The sequence below is a fragment of the Enoplosus armatus genome, chromosome 12 (genome assembly GCF_043641665.1).
Source record: "Enoplosus armatus isolate fEnoArm2 chromosome 12, fEnoArm2.hap1, whole genome shotgun sequence".
NCBI lineage: Eukaryota > Metazoa > Chordata > Actinopteri > Centrarchiformes > Enoplosidae > Enoplosus > Enoplosus armatus.
This window is the reverse complement of record NC_092191.1, coordinates 9,173,231-9,188,286: the sequence shown is the minus strand read 5'-3', so window position 1 is coordinate 9,188,286 and position 15,056 is coordinate 9,173,231. Positions and strand designations below refer to the sequence as shown.

General features: G+C 44.7%; 1 protein-coding gene across 2 annotated transcripts in view; it reads left to right on the top strand.

Annotated features, from left to right (window-relative positions):
- The window catches only part of ctbp2a (C-terminal binding protein 2a), a 40,709-nt gene that overhangs the window by 8,767 nt on the left and 16,886 nt on the right, over positions 1–15,056 (top strand). Inside the window, exon 1 of one of the 2 annotated variants that reach the window (XM_070915852.1) lies at positions 40–2,317. The exons of the other annotated variant lie outside the window; for it this stretch is intronic. Within the exon in view, the coding sequence (XP_070771953.1) occupies positions 40–2,317 (2,278 nt within the window). Of the gene's footprint in view, positions 1–39; positions 2,318–15,056 lie in introns of those variants that run through there. 2 annotated transcript variants of the gene reach the window in all.

Here is a 15,056-nt window from a genome sequence, read left to right as displayed (position 1 = left end):
TTTCCTCTGTTACTTTCTCGGCTTTTTCCTTTTTTGCCAATGCTTGTCCCTAACAAACAGTTGAGTCTTGGTCGCTCCCACAGCTGGGACACATTAGGAGGGAATGAGGGTCAGTGGGACAGGGCTGAGAGTGTCTACGAGCAGCAGGCAAGAGTAGCAGGCCGGCGGAGCTCTCTGTCATACGGAGAGGGAGGAGGGTGGTACGAGCCTCCACCAGGAGTGCATCCCCCTGACCTGGATTTAAAACGCGACCTGTATTCCTACCAAGATTCTCTCTACGCACAGGTTTACGCAGAGCGACACGACCCACGGGGGCTGAGGAAGGGCTCTGTGCCTGATCTAAACCACTACGAACGTGCACCCATGGCTCACCGAGGATCCATTCCACATCAGGATTACTATTCCCATGACCCGGCCATGACTCCTCGGCCACCTGAGGGCTTTTACCGGCCAGACCACCAGCCTCCACATCCACTCAGTAGGTCGGGTTCTCATTTTGGGATGGCACCTGGGGCTCGTGCTGTGTGGGATCAAGGTCAAGGAGGGAGAGCAGGACCTCAAGCTCCTTCATCACCTCTACCTCCTCCTCCTCCTCCTCCTCCAACCGCTCATGAGTTGAGTCGAGCTTATAGGGAACCTGCTGCTGTAACTGCTGCCAAAATGACGCCAGATGGCCAACAGCGCATACCCTCCCGAGACCCATCTCCTGCTCACTATGGTATAGAGCATGCATCTCCTCGGTATGCCAGTGAGCCTCCACCTCTGACCGGTCAGTCGGTCTATACTGATGTTAATGGCCGCCCATTGGATCCGCAGCAGCAGGCTGCTACCTGTCTAGTAGTAGATCCTGCCAATCAAGGTATGATTATGAGGCAAGAGACAGCCTCACCCTACGCCATCCAACAACAGCAGCAGTTACAACAGCAACAACAAATACAACAACAACAGCAACAACTACAACAGCAACAAATACAACAGCAGCAGTTACAGCAACAGCAACTTCAGCAACAACAAATACAGCAGCAACAACTTCAACAGCAACAATTGCAACAGCAACAGCTTCAACAGCAGCAGTTACAGCAACAGCAACTTCAGCAAGAACAGTTGCAGCAGCATCTGCAACAGCAACAGTCCCTGCCACCTCCACCTACTATGCCCATCTCTGACCCTAACCTTTCTATGGCGGCACCACTTCCCGCTCCACCTGCCCCAGTGCAGACTGCAGCAGTTGTCCCTGCTGCACCTGCTCTTGTGCAGGTGGCCCCATCTTCAGTCCCTCCTCCCCCAGCCACTCCACTTCCTGCTCCTCCCCCCACTGCCCCAGGGACGCCTTTGCCTGTGGACCCCAAGAGGACAGTTGACCCTGAGTTCCTTGCCTTGCTGCGAAATGAGGGCCTCTCAGAGAGCACCATCTCCTCAGTTATCCAGCAGGGATTTGACTCCACTAGCATGCTGGCTGTTATGGAGGAGAATGATGTGCGCACCGTCGCCCCCAACCTTGGCCAGGCTCGTGTACTGTCTCGCTTGGTCCACAACTGCAAGCGGCCCATTGAGGCTACGCCAGCCCCCTCCCAACCTCAGACACCCATGCGAGGTCGCTCTAATAGCTTTAGCCATCGCTCAGACATCTACCACCACCAGCAGCACCACCACCCACTGCATCCCACACAGGCTTTGACTGTGGACCCCCAACTGATGCCCCCACAGACTCCTGGGGCCATGCAAACCATCTCCCCAAGGATGGGAGAAGTAATAGGAAGGAGGCCCAGCAGTGCCCCTTCTCAGCACCTCCTGGAAGCCTCTGGAGGCTACCCAGGCCAACCACCTCGCTCCCTGGGGCCGTACGCTGGAGCCCTTATGCCTGTTCAATCAAGACCCATGTCCGCCTACTCTTCTGGGATGACAATGCCAGGGATGCCCATGCAGGGTATGCAGATAATGCCACAGCAGATGACTGGGTCAATGCCTGCCATACCAGGGTCTATTCACTCCATGCCAGGTATGCCACAGCAGATGCCCATGTCCCTGCCAGCTTTACCACAGCCACCACAACAGGTACCGAAAGCATACTCTACCAATTACACAGTGCCCATGGAGCTGATGAAGAGGGACAGGAACTTAATGCCATTGTCACCCATGCACAGCCCTCACCCCAGTCCTCAGCTGATTCGTAAGGGTGGGGGACCTGCACCAGACAATGCCCTTGTCCCTATGGGAGCGCCAGGCCAAGGCCAAGGTGCCCTGGTTGCTAATCAGAAGCTAAGTCGACGCACAGGTCCACCAGTCATCGTGTCCTCTATGGCATCTCCAGATACAAGTAAATGTTTTTTTTTCTACTTCAGTCCTTATCATCTGCTTTTTTTCTTGATACTTTTGGCCGTGCTTTCTCTTGGCTTTTTCACATGTTTTTAATAGATAAGAAAATTGATTTGTGCCAGAGCGCTTCATTTTTTGCATGGTTTATGTAAGATACTATATCCCATTCCTCTCATTGCTTTGGTGTTGCTACATTGTTATCATGTTTTCACAATTTGGTTGACATTTTGAAGAGCCATTCACTATATTGAAAGCAACATCTTGAGAATAAGGTTACAGTCCTTTCTTTGGGGGAAAAAAGCCACTTTAAATCTATTTTCTTCCTTCATTTTGATGAATCGTTGGTATGTGCGTTCCATCTCGCTAAAAGAAGTGGGGTTTTGTTGTATTCTGGTTTGTGCTACCATCATTCAGCTGAAGGGTATGTGAGATCTATTTAGCTGAATGTGGCTAGTGGTGTGTGATGCATGATGTTTGACCTTAAAGAAGTCCAAACACAATGAGAATGTTAATAGAGCATTTTTCTGATTTTTGACTCTCTGGTCAGTGCAGTCATTTGTTTGCTTTCCCGTGTTTGTTCTCATTACATCAACAATAGATAAATGATGTGTCTTTTCTTCTAATCTAGGCCAGTGGAGTGAAATATAAATGTTGCTGCCTATCTCGTTTCCAAAACTGCTGTCAGGATTATGATTAAAACCATAAAAGGATAACTTTCCATCCTGTCCTACTTTTGGTTTCTGCATTTGCCATGTTCCTAAAATTACACTTGCATCACGCTTTCTTGTCTGCTTATCTCTGCGAGAGCCAGATTTGTCAGAATTCCTTATACTTTGTGTGAAGTCCTTTATTATTTCAGTAATCCCATGCAGTTCTTTTGTCAGAATGACATATTTGCCCCATTAAATACAACACAAAATGGCATTGATGAGGCACAATATAGAGGATTTGGGAGGAACAGCTGTCAGCACCCTTTCTGATACCTTTTTAAAATTTTAACAACTGTGCACTGTCTTCATGTTACAGTCTGTCGGTCGCTGCTTTCATGTGTGAACAGTTACACATTAAGACTTCTCTGACCAAAAGTCAGATATTGTGTCCAGTAGTGTTAACAGTCTGGGAACATGAGGTGTCCAGGCGTGCATGTGTGTTAGTTTGCAATAGTGTGCATCTGTGTACAATATGTTTGATTGTGTTTGCCACAGTCTCCTTATGAAGATATTCTCATATAAATCTTTTTGGCTGTTTGTAATGCCCTTGTAAGTAATTGGAGCAAAAGGGAAGGCAACTTTTTAAAATCATAATCTGCCTCAACTATACAGCTTTAGTTGTATGTAGCTCTTTAGCTGCGGTATCGTTGTAACTGCAGCTGTTTTTGATGAAGTCCTTTCTGCTCTGCCACACACCATCTCCCACAGCCCCCAAGCCCCTGTTGTTGTAAACATGGATGTCTTATTGCATTATGATAATAAGGGTGCATCAAAGTAGTCTGGAAAAGGCTTTACATCCACTCTGGCTGCACAGCCTTCCTTCAGTCCTGCTGCTGTCAAGGTGTACCACTGACCTTCATGAAATAGCAATTAGGTTCGTCTATTTCCTCATGAACAGATTTTCTCACAGAGATCAGTCTTTACATTTTAAGTGGCATAAAAGAGGTTAAGAGTTTCAGTGACTGCCAAACTTTTTATTTTATGGTTTTCAGCTGAATTTATTGAATTTTTGATTTGTGTCTGAAATTGTTTCAATTCCAGTTTAAAGTTAAATGCATTCAGTCAATGCATCCTTATTGTATAATCACCCGAATAATTTACCCATATCAGATTAAAGCTTTGATTCAACATAATAAACGCTGCTACATAAAATGATCTTCTTTTCACACCCATGACCTGATTAAAGTATATTTCAGACATTTTGGGAAATAAGGGCTGATTTCTCCATCAACACCAGCTCACCAGAGGCTGACTAGCAGCATCACTGGACAGATAAAATCGAATTACAGGGCTGATGGCCGATGTGTGATTGTGTCATTTTCTCTGTGCAGGTTGTAATGAGAAGAGAGAGGGGGGTTTAATCCTTCAGATCCTCCATTTCCACTGCTGCACTAATCCACAGATATTCTCATTCTGTTCAGACCAGCCTCCTGGCTTTCTGTGAGACTCTGTGAACTACTGTACATAGCCAGTAGGTAGAAATGGACTTTAATGGGGGCCAAGGCAGACTGGGAACAAATGATTTAACTGAGGCAGTTTTGTTGTCGTCTCTGTGATTTTTAGGCCCAAGAGAGCAGATATTAAAAGATCCCCATTGCTTGGCTGTCAAAACAGACTGCTGCTCTTAGCACAGACGGACACATGCTTTGGAGAGGATTTCTTAAAGTCTGCCACATACACATACATTGCATTGTTAGTACACACAATCAGCAGAGTAGACCTCATTTGCATGTGGCTGACATTTGTTGCTTTGGTAATTTCATCTGTTAATGGACACAGCCGCAAAGCCGCTCTGAAAGCATATTCCTAAATTGTATGTTGCTAGGCAACATGGGTTTTGGTGGTAATCGTAGGCAGATTTGCTTGTGGTTAAAGGGTCGGTTCATTGTCAGAGAACGCTGCAAATTTACACGTTACTCCTTTTTTTTTTTAACAAAATGGCTGGCTAATCTAATGCATCTGGAGGAAGGTATTAATTAATCATATTCACATATTTTCATGTGGGATAAGTACAGATTAGGAGGCTTGTCTTGCCTATGTTGAAAGGAAGACATTATATGACTATATGAATCAACCTGTCAGTTAAAATTTTGTCAGGTAGACAAAATTATATTGTAATAGCAGCAATAACACATTTTGCATTCCTTAAAATCCAATTAGTGATGAGCTTATGATACCTCCTGATATTCTGACAACCTTAGACAATTCATTAGTTACAGCAGTGAGTTGCACCTACAATCTGAACTAATAGCCCATGTGTATGCAGATGGCATGCCCCCGCCCACCTCAGTATATGCTGCTTCGTGGAATACCCTTGAGCAAGACCGCGCCTTAATATGAGTAACTAGGGCTCACTCCCCATCCCCCACACCAGCATAATCACTGTATATGATACTGTGGGACTCTTGTTTCTCCACCCTGCGGAGTGTGTTGACTTCCGTCTGTTGACTCCGGTCAGGCGACCTGATGCCAGCTCAGGTCAGTTTTCTGCTCTGCGTGACATACTAGCCGCAATTTTCTTCCTTGCTTTGGCCTAGCGTGATGATGGGGGAGGGGTTATGGCATATTAGTTTTGGAGATAGCAGATTATGTATTAACGGGGTCCAGGTCAAAGCTACAGGCAGTTGGTACACTGAGTGAGGGATTAAGGAAGAGAGAGAGGGACGGAAAGAGACATAGTCCTGCTACTGATGGGTGATGATTGCTGCTTGCAGGGTGGGGGAGGGGGGAACTGGGCGTTGACAGCTGTCAGTCAACCTTGGACTGCCCGTGGAGATGAGGCTAGCTGTCAGTGTTGCACACTAGACTTTGAGGGTCAAACTTTGGCCTTAATCTGGGCCGACAGTCAAAGGTTGTTTTTGTTATGCTGCTGGACACTCCACTCACAGTGATATGTATTTTTTCCCTTCTGACCTGAAAGGGTGGCTTACTAGTGCCACAACCTTGAGAAGTGCAGCTATTCGATTAAATTGGGATGTTTTCAGAGCATCAAGGGATATAGTCATAGACATTATCTTAATTGTGCCTTTGAACATTTAAAGCCTCTGCTGTCTCAATCTGTGACAGTCCTTCTTTCCTGGAAGTAAAAGTGATTTTGTGCATAGACAGTAATAAGTGACTGACAGTTGGACTACTTCCAAGGCTTGGATGGATTTAAAACGTGTTTCGTTGAATAATTTGTACAAAAGATGAGCAAGTGTGTACATTAAAATGTAAGGAGAGATGTTAACTATGATGCCCAGGGAGTATTTTGTTAAGAAACATCCAATCACTGAGCTAAAGAATTATGGTTTTTAGAAACCCCGGTAATGAATTCAGCAGTTTAAATCATCTAATTTTTCGAAATTCTGTGTCAATTTTGGATGAATTGAGCAACTATGCTGTGAGATTGTGTTCACAATTTTTTATTTGCTACAGCTCTGATTGTTGCCTCTGACTAGCTCTTACGCTGTAGCTATGGCGGCCCAGGCTCGTGGGTATCGTAGTATGGAGAGCTATTGGCCAAACCAAATTGGCAGTAGAAGCATGAAGTTGAAATAACATATACCTATAGTTTAATTATCCCGGATGTCATTACCAGAAGTCCTCCCACATCACAACTCTATGCAGCCTGTATGTAGGATGATGTGTGTGTGTGTGTGTGTGTGTGTGTGTGTGTGTGTGTTGTTTGTGTGTGTGTGTATGCATGTGCGAGCTGCTGTTGGCAGCGGTGGCGTCTGTTGTGTCACAGTGCAGAGTTCGTCTCCCCACCAGATGTTCCTCTTAATAACAGGCAGTGATTTCCTTTTCCCTCGTGAGTGAATAAAGTCTGGTCTCTCTCACACTGCCAGGATTAAATCTATACAAATCTTGAGTCCTCATTTTCTCTTCATCTTCCTCTGTTTCTTTGTATAGATTGGTCCCAGTTTCTCTTTGCCCCCCCCCCCAGAAGATTAATCTTGGTAGGAAATGATTTAGCTATGACACTAAAGAGAGTAGAGAGTGGGGGGTGGGGGGTGTCAGGGGGTAATGGGAGAAATATGTTTCTAAACAAACGTCATACCCAGCTCAGCACATTCATTCATGGCTGTGGGTTGTGGGTTACAGAGCCCGTCTGGAGGAAAATGAGGAAAGATGGGAGGTGATTGAACCGACCAAAGACAGCAGAACAGAGGAGATTGAGCAAGAAAGACCAAGGAATGGAGTTAAATGCACACAGGGCTGCTTTAGATTAGATAGAGAGAGGATGGCGGCTTCAGAGGCCGTGATAGAGTCTTAGAAATGGGTGGAGGAGTGAAAACGGGAGATTACGTAAATGGAAACTCTGTCATGCCATTTTGGAGCAAGTGAAGGAGGGGAGGATAACAGTCCAATTTTTTGTTTGTTTTGTTTTTATTATGAGAAAAAGAAACTTTATAAACCTCAACCATCAGTGTTATGGTCATTTATTTGTCTGGTTAAGGCTGCAACTGCTAATTATTTGTATTTATTTGTCAGATTTAATCTATTTATTGTTTGGTCTATAAAATGTTAAATGGATGATGGTAAACTCTCAGCAATCATCTCCCGTTTAATAAGCTTGAACCAGCAGATGTTTGACATTTTAAATGACTTCAATGATCAAGAAATTATTGAAATTGGTTGTTAATTATTTTTCTGTTGGTCAACAGCGATTAATTGACAAATAGTTTCATAACTAGGCTAGCTGAGTGTCTGAATGTATAACTCCCATCTTGCAGTTCTGTCCTGCAATTATTATTTTTTCTTTTTTGAGAAACATGATTAGAAATATGAAAGATACTGTACAGGTGCCATTCAAAAGAAACTGGGCATTGAAGGAAGAAAAAAAAAAAAAAGCTCTTTCTGGCCAGTTTGCTGCATCCTTTCAGAGAGACTTGAAGTGATTAACTGCTGGTTGTGAGAGCGGAGGCGAAGGAAGGACAGACAGAAGAGGTCACACGCTCAAACATTTGCAGCTCAAAAAAAAAAAGAAAAGAAAAGGAGGAGAAGAAAAAAAAGCAATCAAATGAGAAACTGAAAGACCCTGACTCCTACTCTTCTCATCAAAAGTCCTGTTACCTTCTTTCCATTCCTCTCCTTATATCTTCTTTGCTTTCCTTTCTCTTTCCTTTCCTTTCCTTTTCGCTCCTCTCCCCTGCGTTCCGTTCTTTTCCTTTCCTTTTCCCTCCTCTCCTCTTCTTTCCTTTCCTCTACTCCCCTTCCTTTCCTTTTCTCTCCTCTCCTCTCCTCCTATTGCCAACCAGGGAGTCACCCTGAATTATTCATTTTGAGAAAATGAAATCTTCACGGGTGTTAAACCAGAGTGAGGAAGAGGCAGGGCTGACCATGTTCTCAGTATGCAATACGTGTGTGTGTGTGTGTGTGTGTGTGTGTGTGTGTGTGTGTGACCAGGCGCTGCAGAACTTGACACTTTGCTTGGCTGTGTTTTAACAAAAGCGCGGGGGAGATATGTTTAGAGGTGCAGATGAATCTCATTTGCACCCGAGGAAAATATTATACATTTCTCAGTAGGCATGTCAGTCGTGTTCAGGATCACACGGTGCTGTAAATGGGATTGTGTTTCACAGTGTTTTTAGTCTCACACAGGGAGGAGGATTTGTGTGTGTGTGTGTGTGTGTGTGTGTGTGTGTGTGTGTGTGTGTGTGTGTGTCTCTGTATGTGTGTGAGTAACCATCATTGGACATTTGATCCTAAATGTACATTATGTTTTCTTTAGATATTTGACCAAAACACACTTTTTGGAGCAAGCTAAACTTAAAGTAGCCAGTTACTGGATGCGTCAGTAACTCACTTTGTGTATGTTCATGTCTGTGTGTGTGTGTGTGTGTGTGTGTGTGTGTGTGTGTGAGAGAGAGAGCGAGCGAGCGAGAGAGTGTGTGTGCATATTTGTTCACTGTTTCATTTTTCATGGATGCCCCTTCACGCTTTTATTTGTCTAAGCCTACAGCATACATGAGGGGTGTAATAAGCAACGCCTTCCCCCATTCATCCCCATCCTCTTTCTCAAATACACACACACACACACTTGCTCGCTCACGTCCTCTTTTACATCTCTTTTTCTCTCTAATCAGGCCAGTTGGCTCAAGTCACAGAGAAAGAAAAAGGTGGAGGAGGAGGCGAGTGATGGTGTTGGAGAGGTGGAGCGATGCACAGACGGGGTATGAATGGGAGAACAAGAATTTATGTGCTGAGATCGCCTCCCTAAAAAAACCCAAAAGCAAACTCAACATCTGTTGTCCACCTGCAGCTGTGCCATCTCTTTTGCTCCCTCGTTTTTTTTTTTCCCCACTGCCCCTCTTCTCCTCTCACCCTTCTCCCCACGATCTCATTCGTGCTTCAATCATTTGGCAACAGCACGTCATGTAGATCACAGGAGGCAGATGGGATGGTGAATTTTAGAGGTCAAATTATACCGTAGGCCGTTCTCCCTCCAGTGCTCTCTTTTCATGAATGAGGCTTTTTTACTCCAGGCCGGGTTTGTGGGCTCTGGTTACATGTTGTAACCAAACCTCCACAACGGAGCCCTTTAAAATCCCCACACTCCTATTGAGCTTACAGTAAACACATGCAGTACACTACGATAAACACACAACACGTACTATACAGCAGTGAACTACAAGACATGCAGTGTGCTGGTTTGTACTTTATTAGGTAAAAACTTTAAAACTGCTTCAGTGTTTGCTGTACTGTCACTTTTCTTACAGTTTAAAATCAGTTTAAAAGAACAAAACTTACTTGTCTACCCATTCATTCAGTCATTAGATGGCTGCAACTAACAATTATTTTCATTGTTGACTATAAAATGTCAGAAAACAGTGAAAATGCCGACCACAGCTTTCCAGAATCCAACATGACGTCTTCAGATTGATTGCTTTGTTTGACCAGCAGGCCTAAACTCAAAGATAAAGAGAGAAAAGCAGCTCATCAACACATCTGACAAGCTCGAACTAGCATTTGTGTTTATAAATTACTTTTAACAGATTAACAGATTATCTTGTTGTAGATTCATTTCTGCATTACATTCATTAATCAATTAATCTGCTACACATTTCAGCACTAATTAATTCATCCGGTTGTTTGTCCATTGATGTCTTCACTATAGCCTGACCGAGGCTGATACTGGAACTGAGTTTAAAATGTGTATTTATAATATTTTTCTTAATCAAATGGTAGCCAACCTGTGTTCATTTTTACATATTTAACATTTTTGTGTAATAAGTGAAATTTGTGAATTTGTGAAAGTGAATTTTTAAATAGGTAATGGATTTTTTTTTGTGTGAAAAAGTCTTAAAACATGTCTATAAAACATTTATCCACAGTGCCAGTAAATATCTGTCATAAGCCTTTATCAGTGGGTAAAAATCATTATCGATTAATTTATTAAAGTAAAATCAGAAAAGGTGGCATCTTCAAATTCCATTTTTTTTGTTCAACCAACAGTCCAAACCTGAAGATTTTCAGTTTACTATGATGCGAGACACGGAAATGTTCTGTCAATCGACTGAAGCTCTAAAAAATAAACAAACTGAACCGCAGCGGATGGCACATTTCCAGAACACATGATCCCTCTACAAAAGCAGTGTTGTGTCTACGTGGGATGACCCGACAGCCCGGGCAGACTTCTTAACCTCCATTATCGAAATCCTTTTTAAGGCGTCTGTCAGAGTCAAAGTGGCTCGGTGTTGGGCTGCCCTCTCAGACTAGCATAGCAGTAAATATGTTAATCTGTTACTCCTGTGCTCAGCTCTAAATCTCAGGATCAATTAGACCGCTGAAAGGATTTTCCTAAGCGTGGCCATAAGTTCACACGTTGATGAAAGAGAAACATACTTCTTGTTTGTTCTGATACCCAGAGAGCTCAGTAGCAGTTGTGTGTGTGTCTGGAGATATATTTTTTTTACATATGGGAATTTTCTACTAACATGAGTGTTCACAGATGTTTGTGCTACACTAAAAGATTAACCAGCCCTTGTATGTCTTCTACCTTTGTCCTTGTATGAAACATCATCATCTGTGTCTCTGGGTTTGCATGTACGTCTTAGTCATTTTGTGCAAGTGTGGCAAATATTAAGCAACATGCCCGTGTTGAAGCCTAGAAATGAGGCACTTAATAGCTTGTTGAACGGCAACACCAATCAACTTGTGTGCTCATGTTAAAGAGCGAGCAGTGAGCGGGATCAGAATCGCAGACTGAGATCGTGAAGGAGAGTTTTAGAGCAAGAGGGAGTGAGGCTGAGAAAAGGGGCTGGCACTCTTAAAGGACCGTAAGGGCCAGATCACAAATAATAAAACAGAAAGGCAGGCAGGGAGGGAGGGAGGGAGGGGAGGGGAGGGAGGGAAGAAAAAAAAAAGAGCGAAGGAAAATATGTTGAGGGAAGGTCGGAGAGAATGGAAGAGGGAGTCATACGTGTGCCAGGAGCGCTGCACCTCTCGCTGTGACTGGTGCTCTTCAAGGATTTTTCTCCCCTCTCTCTCTCTCTCTCTCTCGTCTCTTTTATTTACCTCCCCTCTTTTCTTGTCTCCTGCATAGCTGTAACACCGGCTTGTTTTCCCTGTCTTTTTTCGTCTTTTTACATTTTTCTCCCCCCACCCCTCCCTCTCTCTCTCTCTCTCTCTCTCTCTCTCTCTCACTGTGTCTTTCTGTGACTCGCAACAAAAGGCTGACGGAGTGAGCCTGACATCTGAATGAATAGCCCAAACCTGCCGTGAAGGGAGAAAAGAGGGTGACGGAGCAGGGAAGAGGAGGCTGAGGAGGAAAGATACAAGTGATCTGGCTGAAGAGGCGGAAAGAGGAGAGCGCACAGAAGTGCTGATTGCTGGCTGAAGACGAGTAGAGATCCAATTTTTCTTTCTTCCTCCCCCTCTTTGGAGATTAAAGGAGTTGAAGGCACTGCTTTAACTGCACGGGGACGGGGGGGAGTGACGATCGTAGTTCTCGTTCTCCGTCCGTCCGTCCTCCCCCTCACCCACTGCCCTCCTGTGCCACCTTCCATTTTTTTCCCCCCTCCACTCAAGAGTACCAGTCGTCTGAAAAAGAGAAATGGAGGTTCTGGGGGTGAGGTGACGAAGGAGGACAGATTTGGAAACAAGCAGTGGGAGCGCAAGAGAAGACAGGAGGGAGGCTGGAGGAGGAGGTAGAGAGGATAGGATAACCCCAGGGCATACTGTGTGAGAACCCCCCCCCCCAACCCACTTCTTCTTCGGCTTTTTTTTTTTTATCCCGCTCCACTAAATTTCTTCTGCCATGTGCAGCTCCTGATTTGAAGAATGTGGAGACAGCATTTCCCAGGCAAGGAGCATGTTTCACATTGACTTGTGTGTGTGTGTGTGTATGCGTGCATGTACTCATTAAGGGTAATAAAGCTGTGTAAAAAAGCTGTGGTGTGTGTGTAATGGCGAGAGGTGGTGAGGAGAGGGGAGTTGGCTTTAAGGCTAATGAGCCTCTTATGTTTTTGCAATGAAGTGTGTCATGAAAACAGCGTGTGTGTGTGTGTGAGTGTGTGTGTGTGTGTGTGTGTGCGCGCACATGAGGGCAAGCACCCATGCAAGTGTGTCAGTGTTTCCTTGGTCTGAAACCACAGAACTCGCACAGCAGCGAGAGGAGGGTGAGATTAGATGGGCTGTTATTTGGAGGGTCAAAGGTTACTGAAGAATGGGCATACGAGTGGCTCTATGTGAGAGTGTTAATGGTTGTTCCTGTGTGTGAATGCTGTCTGTCACAGGGTGTGTATTCAGACATGTGCTGCAGATGTACTTTACTACTTTTTTGTTTTTTAAATCTGTAGATTACAGTGCTCATTGCTGATGCTTAAAAACAAATGAAAATGATAACATCAGTAATATCCTGGTGAAAACTGCATTGAAAATATAATTTGGAGCACAAAACACTGTAATTATAGCGTAGTGGGACCCTGGCTCATGAGCATAATCAGCAGCTAATTTGCACTTTCTTCCTATTTTTCGCAGTGCTGTCAACATCGCAAAAATACCTTGTTTACTGTAAACTAACTGTGATTAGTGTTGTGTCTTCTTGCTGCAGTAAACATAACCTTTTAGGTGCATGAGGACTAAAAATCTTGTGGAAACTTGGTTAAACCAATCTGCCGTCGTTAAAAAATTCCATATATTTTCCTGTGAAGTTTGACGTGTGTTTCATGCTTCTTGATTTTGTGTCCACGCTTTGTAGCTGTCAGTGCTTCCCTGTCTGGATGTAGCAGAGCTGAGATTCCTTATCTCTCTCTCCTGCCATGTTTGTGTGTGTTTGTGTGTATACATGTTCCTGACGTCGCGTGTGTGTGTGTGTGTGTGTGTGTGTGTGTGTGTGTGTGTGTGTGTGTGTGTGTGTGTGTGTGTGTGTGTGTGTGTGTGTGTGTGCATGTGATGGAAAGCTGTGCTGTTCATCAGCGCTGACAGCTGCTTTTGTCTCAGGACCCCAATTGCTTTTAGGCCTTGCTAGCAAAGCACAAAAGACAACATTTAAAGAGGAGATGGTGATGGATGCTCTTCTCTCTCACTTTGTGTTACACTGACACCACCTGTGATATCTTTATGTCAGCGTGTGTTTGCCGCTTTCTTCCTCTCCGTCTTACGCTTTTGCATGTAATTTCGCGCTGCCTTTCTCTCTCACCCTTTTATCTCTTCCCTCCCTCACCCCTCTTGGCTGGGCGTTTGGGTGATGATAAGTTTGGAGGAGGGCAGGCAGAGGGAGGACAAACAAGGTCTTTGTGTGTCCACATAGTGGAACAAGAGACAAGCTGGGGTGGCGGCGGTGTAGCCGGGCGCTGATAGGGTCCAGTGGGGGCCTGGAGGAGGCAAGTCTGCCAAAAAAAAAAAGATTACACCTCCCTTCTTTTTCTACAGATGCCAGGGGATCGTAAACACACTCTAGAAAGTAGACACTCCCAAGAATACAGGCGCCGGATTCTTGTTAACATGTATGCGCAGTTATAGAGGGTAATGTTGCTGTTTTAAGTAGCGTGCAGGTGGACACGCAACCAGCACTAAGAAATAGAAGTAGAGTGGAAGGGAAAATTGGCATTGAGAGCTGTGAATTCCCTTGAACATTTTATTTAACAAAGTCTGTGAAATCCTAATAATCACTAATGATCACTGATCATTAATGGTTATCATCTGTGGGTGTGTGTGAAGCTAAGTGCAGCCAAACTGTGTGTGTGTGTGCAGTACTGAGCCGTGTTGGGCATGTTTGTGTTCTGCAGAGAAACAGCTCTTGCCACTTGCTGTTCCTCAAAACTTGCGCTCCATGTTGGGGTTGCCAGGTTGGGCGGCCTGTGGTGCGTTGCCTTTTGCGGGCACGATTTGATGAAATCAAGTTTTTCCTTTCTCACTTCTGCACTTGCCACAAAGAAGAGCCCGCTGGGTTATCGGCTTGGTCCCCCCCTCCTCTCACTCTCGGACTATCCCATCACTGAGGCCCCCAGCTTGGGAGTTGCTAGGTAACCAGAACCAGCTGTTGGTCCTAAGCCCGTTGAGCCCGTTTTGGCTCTGCGTCAACTGCAGAGTAGTTTTCTCTGAAAGCTCGCTGTGAACTCAGCGACCGCCGCTGTGGCCCTGACATCATTGTGCCATGGAAAATCTTCCTCACTTCCTTTTGTTTTTGCAGTTTTATTGTTCCACGGATGCAGTGACCAGTGTGGGAGCGTCCACGGCATGTGTGACACTGGGTTGGGTAATTTAGGAGCATTTCACCACCTTTCTACTACGAGGGGAAGGCGAGGGAAAATGGGGTGGGAAAGCGCAAGAGTGAAAAGAGCTGGTGGGTGGCGAGAAGAAGTCACCTATAATTTAGAGTCAGTTGAAAATGACACCACGATATAAAAGAGGAGAAAAAAGTGTCACTCCTTTGTGAGGTGAGGATACTAAACTGTCTCAGAAGGCTATTAACAGAGATTCGAGATGGCAGAGTACACCGTGTAATTATTCAGGAAGTCACAATAGTGCAGGTAAGTTAATGCGACCCTTTAGTCCCAAAGTGGACCATTTTACCTTTCAAAGTATGTAACCAACCTCACA